The 20,177-nt window shown below is 38.9% G+C and overlaps 1 protein-coding gene across 1 annotated transcript in view; it reads left to right on the top strand.

The window, feature by feature from the left end:
* Positions 1 to 6,088, top strand: part of ltn1 (listerin E3 ubiquitin protein ligase 1) — a 35,346-nt gene extending 29,258 nt beyond the window's left edge. The window contains exons 27-30 of the mRNA XM_073829331.1: positions 73 to 293; positions 383 to 577; positions 4,093 to 4,260; positions 5,149 to 6,088. Coding sequence (XP_073685432.1) covers positions 73 to 293; positions 383 to 577; positions 4,093 to 4,260; positions 5,149 to 5,211 — 647 coding nt within the window. The 3' untranslated portion in view covers positions 5,212 to 6,088. The remainder of the gene's footprint in view (positions 1 to 72; positions 294 to 382; positions 578 to 4,092; positions 4,261 to 5,148) is intronic.
* Positions 6,089 to 20,177: the final 14,089 nt, after the last annotated feature.

Below are 20,177 nucleotides of genomic sequence, written 5' to 3'. Positions count from 1 at the left end.
TCGTTCCAGACCTGTAAGACCTTTGTTCATCTTCGGAACACAAATTAAGATTGTTTTGTATGTGTTTTCTAGAAACTGAAGGTGTGCATTTTGAGGTTCCTCATCTGGCCTGCTCCGTGTACTATGGTGCGCTAAAGGACTTGCCTGCAATGGTACGTCTGTGGTGGAACAGCCAAGAGAAACGTGTCTTCAGCACAGTGGATAAATTCACCAGCAAGTACGTCAGCGGCATTTTGTCTGCGCAGGAGATCGCCTCTGTGCAGTCCAGCACCCAGACTTTTGAGAACATGACGGTGAGCCATGGTGGAAAGTTTAAGTGAAAGAAAGTGGTCTGTCTTAAGTGGTTTTATGCATTGCGATCTGACGTGTTTTGCATTCTCAGGTGAAAGCACGGTCTACCACACGGGAGGTGATCGCAACTTACTCTGTCGACGATATCTTTATTGAACTAGTGATTCAGCTGCCTCAGAATTATCCGCTCGGCTCTATCTTAGTGGAGAGTGGGCGGAGAGTGGGCGTGGCCGTTCAGCAGTGGCGCAATTGGATGCTTCAGCTCAGCACTTACCTCACACACCAGGTACAAGAATAGAAATGTTCTAGAAAGTCTAATAGAAAGTCTAAACCTTTTCAGATCAATGCAATAACATTTAGTTTATTAAAAATCCAGCTTGTCGGAAAATGGAAATATTAAAGAAAAATGAATATTTATACTACTATTTCAGAAGTTTGGGGTCTGTAAGCTTGAAAGTCTCAATTTAAAAAGTTGTTCTCTAATTCAACATATCAAATTTATTCCTGTAATGGAAAAATTTTATTTTTTAGCATCATTACTCCAGTCTTCAGTGTCACATGATCCTTTAGAAATCATAATATGCTGATTTTCTTCTCAAAAAATATTTCTTATTTTTATCAATGCAGAAAACAGCTGTGCTGCTTCATATTTTTGTGGAAAATGAGAAAGAAAATGTGACTTTGAAAGAACAGTATGTATTTGAAATAAAATGTTAGTTAGTGTAATTTTCATTTTAATACAGTTTCGGTAACACTTTACAACAAGGTTCATTAGTGAACTACATTAGTTAACATGAACTAAGAATGAACAATACTTCTACAGCATTTAATAATCTTAGTTAATGTTAATTTCAGCATTTACTAATGCATCATTAAAATCACAAGTTGTGTTTGTTAACATTTGTTAATACACTGTGAACTAACATGAACATGACTGTATTTTTATTAACTAACATTAACAAAGATTAATAAATGGTGTATTTAATGTATTGTTCATTGTTCGTTTGTTAGTTAATTCAATAATTTCTGATCAATTGAATTCATCCTTGCTGAATAAAACTATTAAATTATTTAAAAAAAGCTTGCTGAAAATTTGAGCAGTATTTTTCTTTAAAATTCTTTAATCTTTAAAATCTTGCAAAATTATGCCTTTGGTTTCCGAAACATAATACTAGTCATAATACAAGGTAGTGCTGTTAAAAAGAAACTAAATATAAATTATTTGGACACTTAAGCAACACCATACAAATAAATTGTATTGCTTTTGATCGCAAAATATCAAATCAAGTGGCTTCTGCAAATGATAAAGCAAAGGATTCAAGATCTTTTGTCAGAACTAACTTCACTTTTTTGGCCATTGTTGCTTAAACCAAGTTGCTTAAAGTTTTGCTTAGTTTTTTTGTGGATTTAAGATACTGACAGTGGAATTAGGATAATTTGAGATATAAATTTTTTTGATATCTGTTAAAAAGTGTTTTTTTTTTGTCATCCAAGATGTTCATGTCTTTCTTTCTTCAGTTGAAAAGAAATTAAGGTTTTTGAGGAAAACAGGATTTTTCTCCATATAGTGGACTTCTGGGGGAGCCAATGGGTGGAAGGTCCAAATTGCTCTACAGTCGTGGCCAAAAGTTTTGAGAATGACACAAATATTAGTTTTCACAAAGTTTACTGCTAAACTGCTTTTAGATCTTTGTTTCAGTTGTTTCTTTGATGTACTGAAATATAATTACAAGCACTTCATACGTTTCAAAGGCTTTTATCTACAATTACATGACATTTATGCAAAGAGTCAGTATTTGCAGTGTTGGCCCTTCTTTTTCAGGACCTCTGCAATTCGACTGGGCATGCTCTCAATCAACTTCTGGGCCAAATCCTGACTGATAGCAACCCATTCTTTCATAATCATTAGTGGGTTTTTGTTTGTAAACCCACCTCTTGAGGATTGACCACAAGTTCTCAATGGGATTAAGATCTGGGGAGTTTCCAGGCCATGGACCCAAAATTTCAACGTTTTGGTCCCCGAGCCACTTAGTTATCACTTTTGCCTTATGGCACGGTGCTCCATCGTGCTGGAAAATGCATTGTTCTTCACCAAACTGTTGTTGGATTGTTGGAAGAAGTTGCTGTTGGAGGGTGTTTTGGTACCATTCTTTATTCATGGCTGTGTTTTTGGGCAAAATTGTGAGTGAGCCCACTCCCTTGGATGAGAAGCAACCCCACACATGAATGGTCTCAGGATGCTTTACTGTTGGCATGACACAGGACTGATGGTAGCGCTCACCTTTTCTTCTCCGGACAAGCCTTTTTCCAGATGCCCCAAACAATCGGAAAGAGGCTTCATCGGAGAATACGACTTTGCCCCAGTCCTCAGCAGTCCATTCGCCATACTTTTTTGCAGAAGATCAATCTGTCCCTGATGTTTTTTTTGGAGAGAATTGGCTTCTTTGCTGCCCTTCTTGACACCAGGCCATCTTCCAAAAGTCTTGGCCTCACTGTGTGTGCAGATGCGCTCACACCTGCCTGCTGCCATTCCTGAGCAAGCTCTGCACTGGTGGCACTCCGATCCCGCAGCTGAATCCTCTTTAGGAGACGATCCTGGTGCTTGCTGGACTTTCTTGGATGCCCTGAAGCCTTCTTAACAAGAATTGAACCTCTTTCCTTGAAGTTCTTGATGATCCTATAAATTGGTGATTTAGGTGCAATCTTAGTAGCCACAATGTCCTTGCCTGTGAAGCCATTTGAATGCAACACAATGATGGCTGCACGCGTTTCTTTGCAGGTCACCATGGTTAACAATGGAAGAACAATGATTTCAAGCATCACCCTCCTTTTAACATGTCAAGTCTGTCATTCTAACCCAATCAGCCTGACATAATGATCTCCAGCCTTGTGCTCGTCAACATTCTCACCTGAGTTAACAAGACGATTACTGAAATGATCTCAGCAGGTCCTTTAATGACAGCAATGAAATGCAGTGGAAAGTTTTTTTCGGGATTAAGTTAATTTTCATGGCAAAGAAGGACTATGCAATTCATATGATCACTCTTCATAACATTCTGGAGTATATGCAAATTGCTATTATAAAAACTTAAGCAGCAACTTTTCCAATTTCCAATATTTATGTAATTCTCAAAACTTTTGGCCACGACTGTACACAATCCCAGCCGGGGAATAAGGGTGTTATCTAGCGAAACGATAGACCATTTTCTAAGAAAAATTACAATTTGTATACTTTTCAACCACAAATGCTCATCTTGCACTAGCTCTGTGATTTGCATGCATAACTTCGCATTGGAAAGGTCACGTGTGGTTAGTTTTTTCGTCTGTGTACTTCGGTTCAGTCTTATTTTCTCTTCCAACTTTAAAATTGTTCAACGTCATTGTAACCTTTCCAACGTAATTGCGTAATGTGTAAAGTCGTGGACACTGAGCTAGTGCAAGACAAGCATTTGTGGTTAAAAGGTATATACATTTTTACTTTTTCAGAAAATGACCAATCGTTTTGCTAGATAAGACCCCTATTCCTTGGATGGGATTGTGTAGAGCCCTTTGAAGCTGCGTGGAAACTGCAATTTGGGCCTTAAACTCTTTGGCTCCTATTGAAGTCCACTATGTGGAGAAAAATGCCTGATGAAACATCTAGGATGACATAAGGGTGAATAAATTATCAGGAAATTTTAAATCTGGAGTGAACGAATCCATTAAAGTGCCTAAAGTGCCTAATATAATTATTATTTTTTTTTAAATAAGAATAACTGAAAATGGCCAGACTAATTTAGAAGATGTGCTTGTGTTTGGTAGAATGGCAGTATTCTGGAAGGTCTGTCGCTGTGGAAGAACAATGTTGACAAGCGTTTTGAGGGGGTGGAGGACTGTATGATCTGCTTCTCTGTCATTCACGGATCCAATTACTCGCTGCCAAAGAAAGCCTGCCGTACCTGCAAAAAGAAGTTCCACTCCGCCTGTCTGGTGAGTGCCACATATACACCATCTTTTGCTCTTCCATCATAGTTATTTTTAGATGAATGTTGTTAAAACACTGAGAGCAATAAGTGTAGTTTTGAGTCTATAATATCTGCAGTTTAATGATAACATGACACCCATTTCACTTCTGTAGTCTGATGTATTTGTGTGAAACAGGATATTCAATAATATTCAGGAAGTAAATAAGCTCAGATTTGATTTCACATTGAGTTTTAAAGAATTAGTTCACTTCAAAAATCCATGATAATTTACTCGCCCTATGTCATCCAAGATGTTGATGTCTTTCTTTCTTCAGTCAAAAAGAAATTAAGGTTTCTAAGAAAAACATTCCAGGTTTTTTCTTTATAATGTGGACTTCAGTGGTGCCCTACAGGTCAAAGGTCCAAATTGCAGTTTCATGTGTGAAGTCGAACTAGTTCAAGGCGAGCATTTGCTTAAAAAGCAAATACTCTTAAAAAATTGCTTAGAAAATGACATTTCACTAGATAAGACCCTTATTCCTCAACTGGGATTGTGTGGAGCCCTTTGAAGCTGCATTAAAACTGCTGTTCAGACCTTCAACCTATTGGCTCCCATTGAAGTCTGCTATATGGAGAAAAATACTGGAATGTTTTCCTCAAAAACCTTAATTTCTTTTTGACTGAAGAAAGAAAAACATGATTTTAAACCCTATATAAGGTCACCAGTGCACTTTTGAAAACTGAAATTAAAAATCAAATCATTTGCCATCTACAGTGAAGTTCTCAGTCTGTCACCGTTTATTACTTCAATTGTGCAGATATTTCAGAATCAGCAAAATGTGTAGCCTTGAATGATCTCAAACGCTTCTTGTTCCTCACTGACCGCTTGTTTCCATTTCCTTTCATTCCACAGTATAAATGGTTCACATCTAGCAACAAATCCACGTGTCCTCTGTGCCGAGAGACTTTCTTCTAAGCTGTGTCTCCATGGACACAAATAATAGGTGAATGACGTCCTCGGCAAACAGCTGACTCAGAAAGAAATGTTCTGTTGGTTTGTTTGTACTTACGATTTTTGCAGTGCTGCAAATTACCATGGCCTTTTCGTTTCTGACTCTGACGAAGCACCCAACAACACCTGTCACAAACAACGAAACAAGCAAACAGTCGGATTTCCAGAAAGCAAAGTACCTGGACTGGATTAAAACAGCTTGACATGACAATGAAGGCTGAGCAAGCCTGCGCGTTCATGGCCTTAAAGGAATAGTTCACCAGAAACCAACATTTTGTCATTATTTGCACATACCCATGTCATTCCAAACCTGTTGTGTATTATTTTTTTCTTTGGAACACAGGATTTTTGAAGGATCTTGACACCTTTTTTTCCTTAACACATTTGTCAAGCCCAAAAAAAGTATAGTACAAGATGCTATAAATGGAAGTCATATGATAGCTGCATACAGGTTTGAAATGACCCAAGTATATAATCACAAAATGTGATTTATTTGTGTGTACTATTTCTTTAAATTAAATTTTAATGTCCAAGGTGTCAAGATGGTTCATTATATATCAGGTTGCATAAATTTGCCGCTCACGAGTTGATCTTCTAGTGTTCATAGTTTCTACTGATGTGGAATATAATGTATTTTGCTCTGATAAATGTGGGACCATATGGATGACCTGTAAAGAAATATCAGACCGAGTTTTGGCTTTTAATCTCAGCTTGATGATATTTTGTAAAATGACACATAATGCTGTATGCAGCAGAAATTTCTGTTTGCTTTGATCTTCAGTTGTCATGGATTGTGTGACATGACACAATCTGTGGTCCTGAAATACAGATGTTTATCATACTTTCAGCCTCGCTGTTTATCATATGTCATTTCGCGTAATCTGCTTCTGTCAATCACAGTGTGTCACACTATCTGTGCCTTTGTGTCTGTTTCTCAGAGTCACGGTAGCTTATCTATTGAAGCTGCAAGGTAAGCTGCAGTTTGCATTTACGCAGGGAAGATATGCATTGAAGAATAATTTCAGAGGCGAAAAAAGGTTGGTGATCAAAGCACATCTAAATCCATCTGTTGCTCGGCTATTAATATTTAATAGGTGTTCCCATTGAAGAGTCACATGTATTGCATGATGCAGAACACTACCTGAAACAAATATGAACAAAACCATGTGTCTCCTCCAGCCATGTTTAAATTTTAAACTCGTTCATGTTATTGAAGCTTTTGTAAGTCGTGAGACATGAAATGCCTTTGATCTTCAATCCCATATGGCTGTGGGTTTCTTCTACACAAGCAGTGTGACCAAGTGGTTTACACATTATGTTGTCAAACCAGCTCATGACTACAGAGATGGCTTTACTAGCATATTTTGACAGAAACAGGCTTAATACACATGCATTACTATGTAATTACACAGTTATTACATTGTAATAACAGTATAATTTAGAAAAATAGTAGTGCATGATGTATATGTAACATTATATCCAATAACACAAGTATTCCCATGTGTGTCTCAAATGCAAAGCATGCACTGACTCCTATCAGTCATCCTCATTCTGTATTGTTGCCTGTATCTGTTGCCCTATACGGCGTGACTGAGGCTTATCTCCTGAGGGAGGATAGAGCAGAGGTCCCCCAAACCAGAAAGAAAAGATCATTTTCTGTTGCATGCGGAGGAAGCTAATGCTTCTGGGTGAAGAGAGGACGGATTTAGAGCTCTTGAGGAGATTTAGCCGCCTTATCTATGATAAAAATCAATAGCGGTAAAGACTACAATGAGCACCGGAGAGACGGGATTGTCGGAAGGCTCAGGATATATTACGTGAGGAAACGCATACGTTTTCGGCCCTCTTCCGCGCTAATAGGACTGCCTAAATAGTTAACGATGTGTCAGAGAGAAATCAGCAGGAAAAAGTGGGAATGAGAGGAAGAAGAGAAAAGGTCAACATTCTAGAATTCGCAGGGAAAGTTTTGCAGAGTTCACACGTATAATGAGCACTGTCAAAACAAGCTCCCCTGATTTCCTCTCGCGAAAGTCTTTTATCGGATTTATTATGCCCAGGATGCCAATAGCAATTTCAGTGTTACTGTAAAATGCTAACCCCACAGCTGCTAGTTCTTGGAAGCAGGACCAATTAGACGGCGGTTGCTGGCGCCAAAATGGCAGTGGTTCTCAGGTCTCAGGTCTGTCTCGCTGGCGTTTGAGTCATTTATTGTTGTAATGGAGGCTTTGTTTTCATTACATGCTTGTTTGGAAGTCATTAGGTAATTAAACATGACACATGCATTCACTGGAGTGATCTGAGCGGATGCTGTGTTTTTGAAACCTCGGTATCTTAAAAACTGACCCATCATTGTTCATAAGCTTCAAATGTTGAGCTCATGGCTGGTTTTTCCACAAGGAAGCTACGGATGAATGTGAACCACTAGGTGGCAGCATTGGATGGTGTCAGTGCAAATCCATCTTCAGAGATGTTTTATTCAGTTCGTTCAGTGTCAAGAGAGGGTTATAGCTCTTAAAGTATCAAACCAAAGTCATCAGAGAAATGTATTGTTTTGCATAGATAGATAGATGGATAGATAGATAGATATACAGGTCCTTCTCAAAAAATTAGCATATTGTGATAAAGTTCATTATTTTCTGTAATGTACTGATAAACATTTGACTTTCATATATTTTAGATTCATTACACACAACTGAAGTAGTTCAAGCCTTTTATTGTTTTAATATTGATGATTTTGGCATACAGCTCATGAAAACCCAAAATTCCTATCTCAAATAAAAGACCAATAAAAGAAAAGTGTTTTTAATACAAAAAAAGTCAACCTTCAAATAATTATGTTCAGTTATGCACTCAATACTTGGTCGGGAATCCTTTTGCAGAAATGACTGCTTCAATGCGGCGTGGCATGGAGGCAATCAGCCTGTGGCACTGCTGAGGTGTTATGGAGGCCCAGGATGCTTCAATAGCGGCCTTAAGCTCATCCAGAGTGTTGGGTCTTGCGTCTCTCAACTTTCTCTTCACAATATTCCACAGATTCTCTATGGGGTTCAGGTCAGGAGAGTTGGCAGGCCAATTGAGCACAGTAATACCATGGTCAGTAAACCATTTACCAGTGGTTTTGGCACTGTGAGCAGGTGCCAGGTCGTTCTGAAAAATGAAATCTTCATCTCCATAAAGCTTTTCAGCAGATGGAAGCATGAAGTGCTCCAAAATCTCCTGATAGCTAGCTGCATTGACCCTGCCCTTGATAAAACACAATGGACCAACACCAGCAGCTGACATGGCACCCCAGACCATCACTGACTGTGCGTACTTGACACTGGACTTCAGGCATTTTGGCATTTCCCTCTCCCCAGTCTTCCCCCAGACTCTGGCACCTTGATTTATGAATGACATGCAAAATTTGCTTTCATCCGAAAAAAGTACTTTGGACCACTGAGCAACAGTCCAGTGCTGCTTCTCTGTAGCCCAGGTCAGGCGCTTCTGCCGCTGTTTCTGGTTCAAAAGTGGCTTGACCTGGCGCCTGTACACGGTGGCTCTGGATGTTTCTACTCCAGACTCAGTCCACTGCTTCCGCAGGTCCCCCAAGGTCTGGAATCGGTCCTTCTCCACAATCTTCCTCAGGGTCCGGTCACCTCTTCTCGTTGTGCAGTGTTTTCTGCCACACTTTTTCCTTCCCACTTCCTTGATACAGCACTCTGGGAACAGCCTATTCGTTCAGAAATTTCTTTCTGTGTCTTACCCTCTTGCTTGAGGGTGTCAATGATGGCCTTCTGGACAGCAGTCAGGTCGGCAGTCTTACCCATGATTGCGGTTTTGAGTAATGAACCAAGCTGGGAGTTTTTAAAAGCCTCAGGAATCTTTTGCAGGTGTTTAATGGAGTTAATTAGTTGATTCAGATGATTAGGTTAATAGCTCATTTAGAGAACCTTTTCATGATATGCTAATTTTTTTGAGATAGGAATTTTGGGTTTTCATGAGCTGTATGCCAAAATCATCAATATTAAAACAATAAAAGGCTTGAACTACTTCAGTTGTGTGTAATGAATCTAAAATATATGAAAGTCTAATGTTTATCAGTACATTACAGAAAATAATGAACTTTATCACAATATGCAAATTTTTTTAGAAGGACCTGTAGGTAGGTAGATACTAGGATATATGTATGGATGATAGAAAAAAATGACAATGATAGATATTGAAAGAGGGATACATAGAATGACAGAACAATAGATGGATAGATATAGGTAGGTAGATATTGGGATAGCTGGATGGACAGATGGATGGATGATAGAAAATATGACAGATAGATAGATAGATAGAATGGAAGGATGGATCGATATAGGTAGACATATAGAACCGAACAATAGAATGATATATGTATGTATGTATGTATATATATATATATATATATATATATATATATATATATATATATATATATATATATATTGTGGCGAGTCGGCTGCCTCCCCCCTAAATATCATCACCACCCCGTCCCTTATTCGCCGCCCTTCTCCAGGCTCTCGACGGGAGTGGGTGTGTAGGGGAGAGGAGGGGCGCGAAAACATCCCGGGCTGGCGGCGTGTGATGGGGAGCACCTGAATGGAATGAAGCCTCATCACCGCCGCTGTTTAAATGCCGAGCGCGCCTCTCCTCAGGAGACCGGTCTCTCCCCCGTGCATGCACGCTGGTGTCCTCGTGGGTCCAGGAAGGGGTGAAGAGGAAGCCAGTGCCGCCAGAGGACGAGCAGCCGGACCCCGTGTGTCCGGACGAACGCCGCACCTGTTAGTCGGCTGACGGGCCAGGTTGCCGGGCCGTCGAATCCCCCGAGAGTGCCGCAGAGCAGCAGAAGAAGGACGTTGCTGCCAGAGATGCCGCCGCCCCTCGCGCTCCGGACCTAAGCGGGGAGCGCGTGCGGCCGCCGGACTCCGCCCCTTACATGGACCCTTCCCATTTAAACACTGCCCCTCCTTCACGGAACCCCCTTCACAACGAGGACACCAGATCCCCCGTTTATTTGGACACTTTTATTTCCCCTTTTGGACACTTTTCTTTCACTTTCTGTTTAATAAAAGCCTCTCCGAGGCCTGACGCCACACCCACTGTGTCTGTCGTTCGTCCCTCCCGCCACAATATATATATATATATATATATTTTGGTATTGGATAGATATTGGGATGGATGGATGATAGAACATATGACAGAACAATATAAAAATAAAACCATAGATAGATTGATAGATAGGACAGACAACGTTAAATACATAGAATGATAGATGGATGGATGGATGGAACAGACAATGATAAATACATAGAACGATAGATAGATAGATAGATAGATTGATAGATAGATAGATAGATAGATAGATAGATAGATAGATAGAACAGATAGAGCAGTAGATAGAAATGATAGAGCAATAGATGACAAAGCGACAGAACGAATAAATAGAGCGACATAGAATGACAGAGGGTGACAGATAGAATAATAGAATGATAGATAGACAGAAAATAGACAACTTTACTCCAGGATTAAAATAAAATTCTTGTATAATGTGTATATAATGCTTTATAATGTTCTTTAGTGTAGCATTATGCACCAACAATCTGACTTTGGTAAAGCTGTAAGGTCTCTGAACATTCTCCTGTCTTACAGCAAATTCTAATAATCTTAATGCAATCAATGTTCTTCCTGCCATTTCAGAATGTGTTTGTGTTACAGAAAGCGTAGGCAGGGCCAGAGCTGCATGTTAAATTTTCAGCATAATGCTGCTGCGAAAACTAGTGTGCAGGGCCTAGTTAATATTCAGTCCATCCTGACCCATTTGAGGACTGCTGGTACTTCCAGAGTTGTCACGCCTCAGTTCAGTGCTGTAGGCTTCTTTTCAGCTCTCTAAATAGCAGCATGTCACTGCTGCTCTGCCAGCACAATGAAACCAGGCCAGCTCTCCTCCGCCTTCTTTCCACTTTCATTATTACCATTAAAGTAGCCAATTTGCATGGCCAGTGGTTTGGCTGACCCCTAGTGGAGACCGGCTCTGCTGTTCTGGCTTTAATTTTTTTTCGTGTGTGACTAGTTCTACATTTGGCTATATTAGGAAATGCCCTTGTTTGACGAGGAGGTCACTTTTCTACTCTCATGTTTTTTTTCTTATACCCACTGGCAGAAGAAAAATGAAGATTTATCCAATCTCATCTAGGAGGTTGGCTATTGAATGGACAGGAATTAGCCAGTTGGAAAACAGTCACTTTGCCCTGAATTCACTTTTCATTTCTCTTACTTGATTTCTGTTGCATAATAAACTACAAGTTTTAGTTATGTATGAGTGTGTGCGCGTGTGTGTATGTATTTCCTTGATAATGGCGTTAATGGAAAGACTAATTTAATAGTTAACTATTAAAAAGAATAGCTGAACATAAGTTCACAAATAAAATATATTGTTTAAATTGTTATTGTCTTGAGTTATTATCTTGGAATAAATGTAAAATGTTTAAAAACACTAACTTGATGAGAGTCATACTTGGCATTTAAGTAGTGTAAGCAACGTTTATTTAACTAAGAAAATGTGACTGGGACATGAATTTACATTTGATTTCATTTCATTAAATTCATCAAGTAAAATTCATTTAATTTTGTTTGTTGTGTGTGTGTGTGTGTGTGTGTGTGTGTGTGTGTGTGTGTGTGTGTGTGTGTGTGTGTGTGTGTGTCTTTCATTATTGAGACATTAACAGTAGGCAATTATAGAAATTATTAAACAAAAATACTATCAAATAATATCTTAACTAAAATTACCTGATGTTTCAGCATGATGATGCAGGGGTCAGGTGGTATATGTGGGAGCTTCTAGATTTTTTAAAGTTTACAAGATGTAATTACAAGCTTAAAAAGGGCATGAATGCTTTTTACAAGTCAGAGTCTCATAATTGCAGTAATTCCGGCATGTTGTTAACTCCCTTTTTGTTCAAAATATACATTTTAAGCCTAGACTCATCCTACCTTAAATCTTCTGGCTTGTTGAGGTGTGCTACATGCTTAAATGATCAGAACATTAATTTTGCCTGCCAGATGATTTAAAACCTGATCTGACAACCTGATATCTTGGCGAAAACGTACCTGTGGGAATTTTTTCGTGAGACGTGAAATACATACCAATAAGAACATATCACTGCAGAGTGGTGCTAAAAGAGTTTGTTTTTGTTTTTTGTCCCTGAAACAGATGAACATACATATGGTACATTTTAAGTGACATTGGTTTTGTCTGTGTCACCGCAGTTCTGACTTGAAATGTCCATTGAGTGACGCTATATCTCTAATGCTCCATGAGGTTTTAAAATAATGCACATCTGCACTACACCTAAACCTACCCGACAGTATGAACTAAAGCAAATGTGATGTAAAAACGCAATCGGAAGCATGCCGTTTTAGCTTGTTTTTCAGTCTCTCTCTTTTAGCTTTTTCATGTTTTTCATGATATTTGTACCCAAGGATTCCGCATCCTAAGTCCATTTCTGAGCCGGCTGAGCTATCAAGTAAGCTTGTGACATCCAGTGTTGTGTCCATTTTTGACCCCCTGCCAAATTATTACCCTGTCCTCTTGAAATCACTACATGATTGCCTAATCCTAACCAGTGGCGGCTGGTGCAAAAAAATTTTAGGGGGGCGCACACAAAATGAATCACACTGTTAATACAGGCTTTATTATCAGTAAAGTAATCATTAAACATTTGTAATCATCCCAAAAAGTATTAGCCATTTATATTAATGTGATTCAGAGATAAAGGCCTTAATACTAATGTTATCCACACGAGGGAGCCACAGGATAAATCTCAAAGACAGCGAAAATAAATTGATTTGTAATAAAACATTGCATATAAACAGAGCCGGATTAACGCAAAGGCAAACTAGGCACGTGCCTAGGGCCCGATTGGCGGGATGGGGCCCAGACAGAGGGACAAAAAAAATAAAAAATAAAAATATATATATAAAAAAATAAATAAAATAAAATGTACAAATGTCCTATCTACAATTTATTTCAATATTTATTAATTAACTAAAAATAGTGACGATGTTTATCTTAACCATAGACTGTTTCATTACGTCACATCAATGCCAGCCCATGACTGTATATATATCAGTGATGCGCGGGTTGATCCAAAATGAGCGGGTGCCTGCTGTCACCCGCGGTTACGAATATAAAAAAATTTTGATGATTTTTTGTTAATGATATTCGGGTCGCAGTCGGTCAGGTCGTTTGAAATAAAGATGCCAATTAAACCTTTGTAATTTATATAGTAGACACGATTTTCTATGAAATACATATAGGCCTGCCTACTTATTGGCTGAATAATATTTACCTTTTGAATGTTAAGCGTTATTAACTGTAGAAAAATGCCCGATTTCCCAACAGGTTGAACTGAGCAATGTCATTGTACCATTTTTATAGCCTACTATAGAATTATTAGACACATTTCACTATGTCTTTTTAAATGCCTAGGTCTGTTTAATTTCCTTAATTATAAAATTTCTAGAACTATTCTTAAACGTTTATTCAAGCAATAATATATAAATTATCTCATATATGCTTGTTTAAAACCATTAATAACGAAATTCATGTAAAAACTGTATGTTTTCTTTACATTTCCAGAGAGCAAAACGAATTAAATTAAACATTACTTAATAAATTCAAAGCACTATAATTTCCTTATTCATTTGATAAAACTATTAATATATATAAAATAATATTATTTTGTCATATTCGTGATTCCTGAATTTCTATATGAAAACTTCGTTTTTGAAGTGCATTCGTTTGTATAAGAAAATTCGTTAACCTAGCCTATTAAGTTGATTTAAATATTCTTGATAATTTTTTGAAAAAGTTAAAAGTTAAGAAAAAAGGAATTAGCTTTTAGTCTATATATATTAAGGGCTACAGGCTAATATTTTTCTTAACTTTTATTACACTGTAAATCGAAATAAAATTATTCTTGATTAACATCGCAGAATCACTGACATAATTTAGAATATTTCGAAAACGAAACTAATCTAAAGGAAAGACAAAATAAATCACAATAAGAACAATCTGTATTTTTCCTCTAATCAAGAACATTTCTTTTGACAAAATTACCTAATAAATGCCGAATGATGTTGGATAGTGAACGCATCTCCACCTCATAGCCGCATATAATCGCTGGTGTCAGTCGCAAATATTAAACATGCGGGTCAGGAAGCGGGTCTGGTACAATTTATTTATTTTTTTTTTTTTGCGGTCTGAGTTGCGGGCGGGTTAGGTTCGGGTTGTATATACATTGACCCGCGCATCACTGATATATTTAGAGGCGCCAGCTAAACCAGATAAAGTTATTTGCTCTGTTTTACATAGTTTACTGACACCTATTGGTTATTTACTGGTACTACTGCCTTAACAATGACACTCCCAATGGATGGGGATAATTTAATAGCATTTAATAGAGCCGTGTAATGACGTATAAATAATGAATATCAAAAAATAGTCTGATAGACTGTTTAATATACAACACATGACTTATTTTGGTATACAAACATCCAATTTGTAACTAAAGACTATAGGCTATGTAAAATGTGAATTAACTTGTATTAGTAACTTTGGTAAGTTTCAGATTTCAATTCATAAATAACATCGATGGAGGGGGGCCCAAAAATGCAGCCTGCCTAGTGTAGTCCATTTATTTAATCCGGCTCTGCATATAAATTAATTTTCATAAAGTTATATATAGTCCAATATAATAAGTAATTATAATGCTATTGACAATATATTTGTATGTCCAATTAAAGAAGGAACACTATATATATATATCTATTTTAATATTGTGCTTATAATAATACTAACATTAACACTCACAATTTACTTGAAAAAAGACATCTACATAAACCCTTGCTTGTACCCCGACGATTGAGTTAAACTGCATTGTTACAGTTAACGTTACTTTCTGTGTAGTTGCCCACAAAGCTTCGGTGACAGGACTTTGAAATAACAAACTTTGGCTGTGTCCAAATTCAGGGTCTGCATCCTCCTTAGGATCCTTCCTACCAGGTCTTCGGAGGAGGGGTCCTCCGAAGACCGCAAAACCTGGAAGTAGGTGTCAGTGAATTTGGACAGCCTACCCTTCTTTCAGTTCCCTCCCTTCCCCGTTGCTCGTATCCTATCGCCTAGCAACCGTGACAGCGCTAAGCAAAAAGTAAGGTTATCTGTACTGCACAAAACAAAATAACTGCTCTTTCGTCCCAAAAAGCGTTAAAAACAGCTTCAATCACTAACAAGAAATTAGCTGTGTGTAAGGGGATATTCACACAGGCAGTAAGAAAGAAGCTAGTTTACAAAAGTGATGTTTTTTAACATATAAACATACAAATGTAAAAAAAAAATAAGTTTAACGCTAAAACCAAAGGCCTAACTAGACATCCGCTGTAAAAAAATATTTTTTGAAACGCCAGTTTTTTTAAAACTTGCATCATTACTACCGCTCGTTTTGTCCGCCATTATTTGAAGCGCTCTGCCGAAAGGAATTATGGGATAGGTAGGACGGGAAAGGATCCACCAGACCCATCCTTCCAATTCGGGGAAAAGGAGGACGTATTTGTGGGCCGCATTTGAAGGATCCTACGAATTTGGACAGCCTTCGTCGCGGTGCTGTGACGTAACATCCTTCAAATGAGTCCTCCGAAGGATGTAGACCCTGAATTTGGACACAGCCAATGAAAACAATAAAAGGCATGACTTACATCGCATCTAGCAAGCAAACTCTATCCAAACTCCATGATTCGTATGTTTATTTTATTTATTTTTTCTTCATTTGAATGGCTTGTGAAAGATAAAATCAAATTTACTTTCATCTCGGAAAAGATATTGCACATATTTGACAGTCGAGAACGGTCCAATCACATGAGGACAAAATATATAAAAACAAGATTGATTGGCTAAGATCTAAAGTGGGAGGGTCTGGGGCGCAGTGCTCTGCGCCCCGAGGACAATCTGAAACAAGCCAATCAGAGCTCAGCCTCAAGTCACATGCGTTTCAAATATTTACAGACCTAATAGACACCCATTTGGCCGGCGTCCCGCATACACAAACAAACGAAAAACAGTCTAGATTTTTTTTATTTTTAACAGGTGCTAACATAACTACCAGTCGAATAGTATGTCAAAATAATGCAATTTCGTAATTATTTTGCAATGTGTATTAGACTTATTTTTAACATATTAATAGTCTTCTTCCTTGGCTAACTTGAGGGGGGGGGCGGCGCCCCAGCGCCCCCTATGGACCAGCCGCCACTGATCCTAACCCTTCCCCCACACCTAACCCTAAACCAACTAACTCTAAATACTAGGGGGTAGTAATCTGGCAGGGGTCAACGCTGGAAAGCGAAACAAGAGCTGCAATCATAACTGTGTATGAAAATGATTACAAGTGCTCGCTGTTTGACCGCCTCTAGTGTTCATTTCTGTTGGAAACTGCAGTGAAATGTACTCATTGGTACGTATTTTGCATCTTGTGAAAAAGTTCCCACAGGTACGTACGTTTTTGTCATGGGATTAGGTAGTAAACTTAAGGAAGGAGGCACAGTTGGGCCTTTTTAAGTAAACAACCATCTAGAAACCAACCAGAACCTTCTAACAAGTGCATAACATGGTAAACACAGGCTGAACATCTTGGCGAAATAGCAATACTCTGGCATTTCGAGAGCAGTAATTTTTTTCTAGAAAAAATTATATGATATTACTTTGTATGTTTGTGTATGTTGTATATTTGGAATGTCCTGTAAGTGTTTTTTCAAAGTGTGTGCTATTTTATCTGAAACATTAACTTGAATCTGGCAATTTTTTATTGTGTTGGTTGTTGTACGTATCGCAGCAGTGCCGTTAAAAGTAATGCTTAATTGCGTTTGAAAATAGCATGCCATCTATATTAAAGGGATAGTTCACTCAAAAATGAAATTTGATGTTTATCTGCTTACCCCCAGGGCATCCAAGATGTAGGTGACTTTGTTTCTTCAGTAGAACACAAACTAAGATTTTTAACTCAAACCGTTGCAGTCTGTCAGTCATATAATGGCAGTTAATGGGACCCACGGCTTCTAGAGTCAAAAAAAAACATACACAGACAAAACTAAATTAAACCCTGCGGCTTGTGACGATACCCTGAGGTCTTAACACACGAAACAATCGGTCTGTGCAAGAAGCTGAAAAGCTACGCAATATCGCGTTCAAAATCGCGGATGAATCGCATTCGATTTTGAACGCGATATTGCGTAGCTTTTCAGTGATCTACGGCTTAGTGTTTTAAATACCGCGCCATCTGAACGCACATGATGGAGATTTACTACTAATCACAGAACCGGCTTTACTGAGGAGATACGCCTGACAATCGCATGCGATTTATTGCACAGCCCTACTGAACATTATTTATATCTCTTTTTTTTTTTTTTTTTGCCTCTGATCCACCGCAATGTCCAACTGTCCTGAGTGCGTTCACAACAGCCGGCACCTGACGCGTCAACTTGCTCTGACATAGTAGACGCATGCATGGAAGCGATCTGTCGCACGTATACTTCACTCATTGTTTACACAGAGAGACTGTGGGTATGACGGCTACTCAAAATTTTAATTTATAGTGCTTATCCTGAATGCTGCAGCCGATTAAAAACTAAAAGATTACGTTTGCTTGCGCAAACTCCTCCGGGGGTGTTGACTTTTCACCGACTCCCAACTTTTGAGCCTGATTGACTGAAGTTATGCTTGCTCTCCGTCACACGCCTGCTGTTGTGAACGCACTCAGGACAGTTGGACATTGCGGTGGAAAAAAATTATATAAATACTGTTAAGTTTCTTGCACAGACCGATTGTTTCATGTGTTAAGACCTCAGTGTATCCTCACAAGCCGCAGGGTTTAATTTGGTTTTGTCTGTGTATGTTTTTTTGACTCTCAAAGCCATGGGTCCCATTGACTGCCATTATATGACTGACAAACTGCAATAGTTTTGGTTAAAAATCTTTGTTTGTGTTCTACTAAAAAAAAAAATCACCTACACCTTGGATGCCCTGGGGGTAAGCAGATAAACATGAAAATGTCATTTTTGGGTGAACCATCACTTAAACCCTACCCTAAACCTGACTGATAGTGTTATAAAAACCTATTTACTATTTGCTAAAGCAACCATGCCATTTTCTTCTTTGTAAGTGTTTGAGCTTTTTTTTTTTAGTGAGTCCTCTTTCACAGGACAAGCACCTGAGTGCTTTGCCTCACAAGTGCAGTGCTGCACCGGGTGCACTACTGAGCATGTTTACTTCATCAGAAAAGCAATTTAAATCATGTGCTAAAGTATTTTGAGGTCATAACATAGGACTTTGCTAGCAACTGTGCACAAATATTTATTTATTAATCAATAATCTGCTCCTTTAATCATAATTTGAATGAAAAGGGATCAAACTTGGTGTTTTACTGCGACCTAGTGCTCATTTGAGATTAAAACTGCAGTGAATTGTATGTATATACGTATGTTTTTGTACTTTAAGTAAAAGCTCATTTTCCCAGTGAGCCTAGGTCGAGTTTTCTGTTGAGCTGCTGTATATCCATTGTGTCTTCCAAACCCCTTTAGCTGTGATAATACACTCTGTGTCTTATTGCTTTATTAGAGCTGTCTTTAAATTCTGCATGCATTCTGCCAGACTCACCCCTCATCGCAGACGTCTTTGTCAACACATGCGGCTCGTCTCCTTTCTTCTGATTGGAGGGTGGGAGGAAGCGGGGTGGAGAGGCTGTGATATGTACCCAGATGGCTTCTCGCTGTGGCTGTAGGCCAACTCCCATGCGCCACACTCTTTAATCTCCCTCAGCTGTGAAGCCAGGATATCTAAATTAGAGAGGAGAGGAGAGCGGAGCTGCCATTCTCCATGCTTCAGGTTGTTTATTTGCCGTGACTGGGGTGCAGAGGTAGAACAAATGGAGAGCCCAGGGAGAGGCTTAGGACTGCGACTCAGCTAAGAGCCTTTTAAGAGAGGGGCCATTAACGGCGGTCCTCCGCTACACGGCCCGCCACGTGAAGGAACAGCCACGGGCAGGAGAGGATCGGCTGAAACGATGCATTCGAGGCAAATGCGCTGCTACTTACTCCGGCGGATTTGTAAACAGAGACCAACTCCATACCATCCGCAGTCCCCTAAATCGAAACTCTATTCATTACGAGCAAAACCTCTCGTTCAGCGGGTGAGGACGACCTCTGCCCGCATCATCCGTTGCTCGCGCCGAGCGAGGCTGTTGTTTACGGAAAGCGTAGTCTGTTTACGGGAGTATGCTAATGAGGTCATAGCCTCTAGGTCTTGAGATCAGAGAGGCTCAGCGTGGAGCAGGAGCCCGAGGCGGCCGCCTCACGGGGAGCTGAAGGGAGAGAGTGTCTTACATGACAGTAATGCTGAAAACAATTTTTATAAGGCCCTGTTTATGGCATGCTCGGTGGCAGGAAGGCTGTTTGCTGTCGAGACGGCTGAAATACTTATGAGATGCTACAATCAAAGTCAGTGCCACTGCTGGGGTGAAGGGATGCTCTTTTTTTCTGAAATGAGAATTATTAGGGTAATCTAAGGAACTTTGTTTTTGTTCTATACCATTAAGCAAATCCTAATTGCCAATTACCTTGATTTATAATCTAAAATGCTCCTCAAGAGTTCATTTAATGCTGCATTGGTAATTGAAGATGGTAATTGCTTTCTTAAAAGAATGAGGTGTCGGTTTGGTTTGGTATGTTTTTTTGTTGGTGTTAAGCAACAAGAAATGGGATATAATGGTAGATGCTGGATGTTTTGGTGTGGATGCATTTAGCTGGGAAGGTCCTAGTATACACTCTTAAAAATAAGTTCCTTATTGTGATCTTTTGGTTCTATAAAGAACATAGATCAT

The sequence above is a fragment of the Garra rufa genome, chromosome 23 (assembly GCF_049309525.1).
Source record: "Garra rufa chromosome 23, GarRuf1.0, whole genome shotgun sequence".
In the NCBI taxonomy this organism is placed as follows: Eukaryota; Metazoa; Chordata; class Actinopteri; order Cypriniformes; family Cyprinidae; genus Garra; species Garra rufa.
This window is presented reverse-complemented; position numbering and strand designations above follow the sequence as displayed.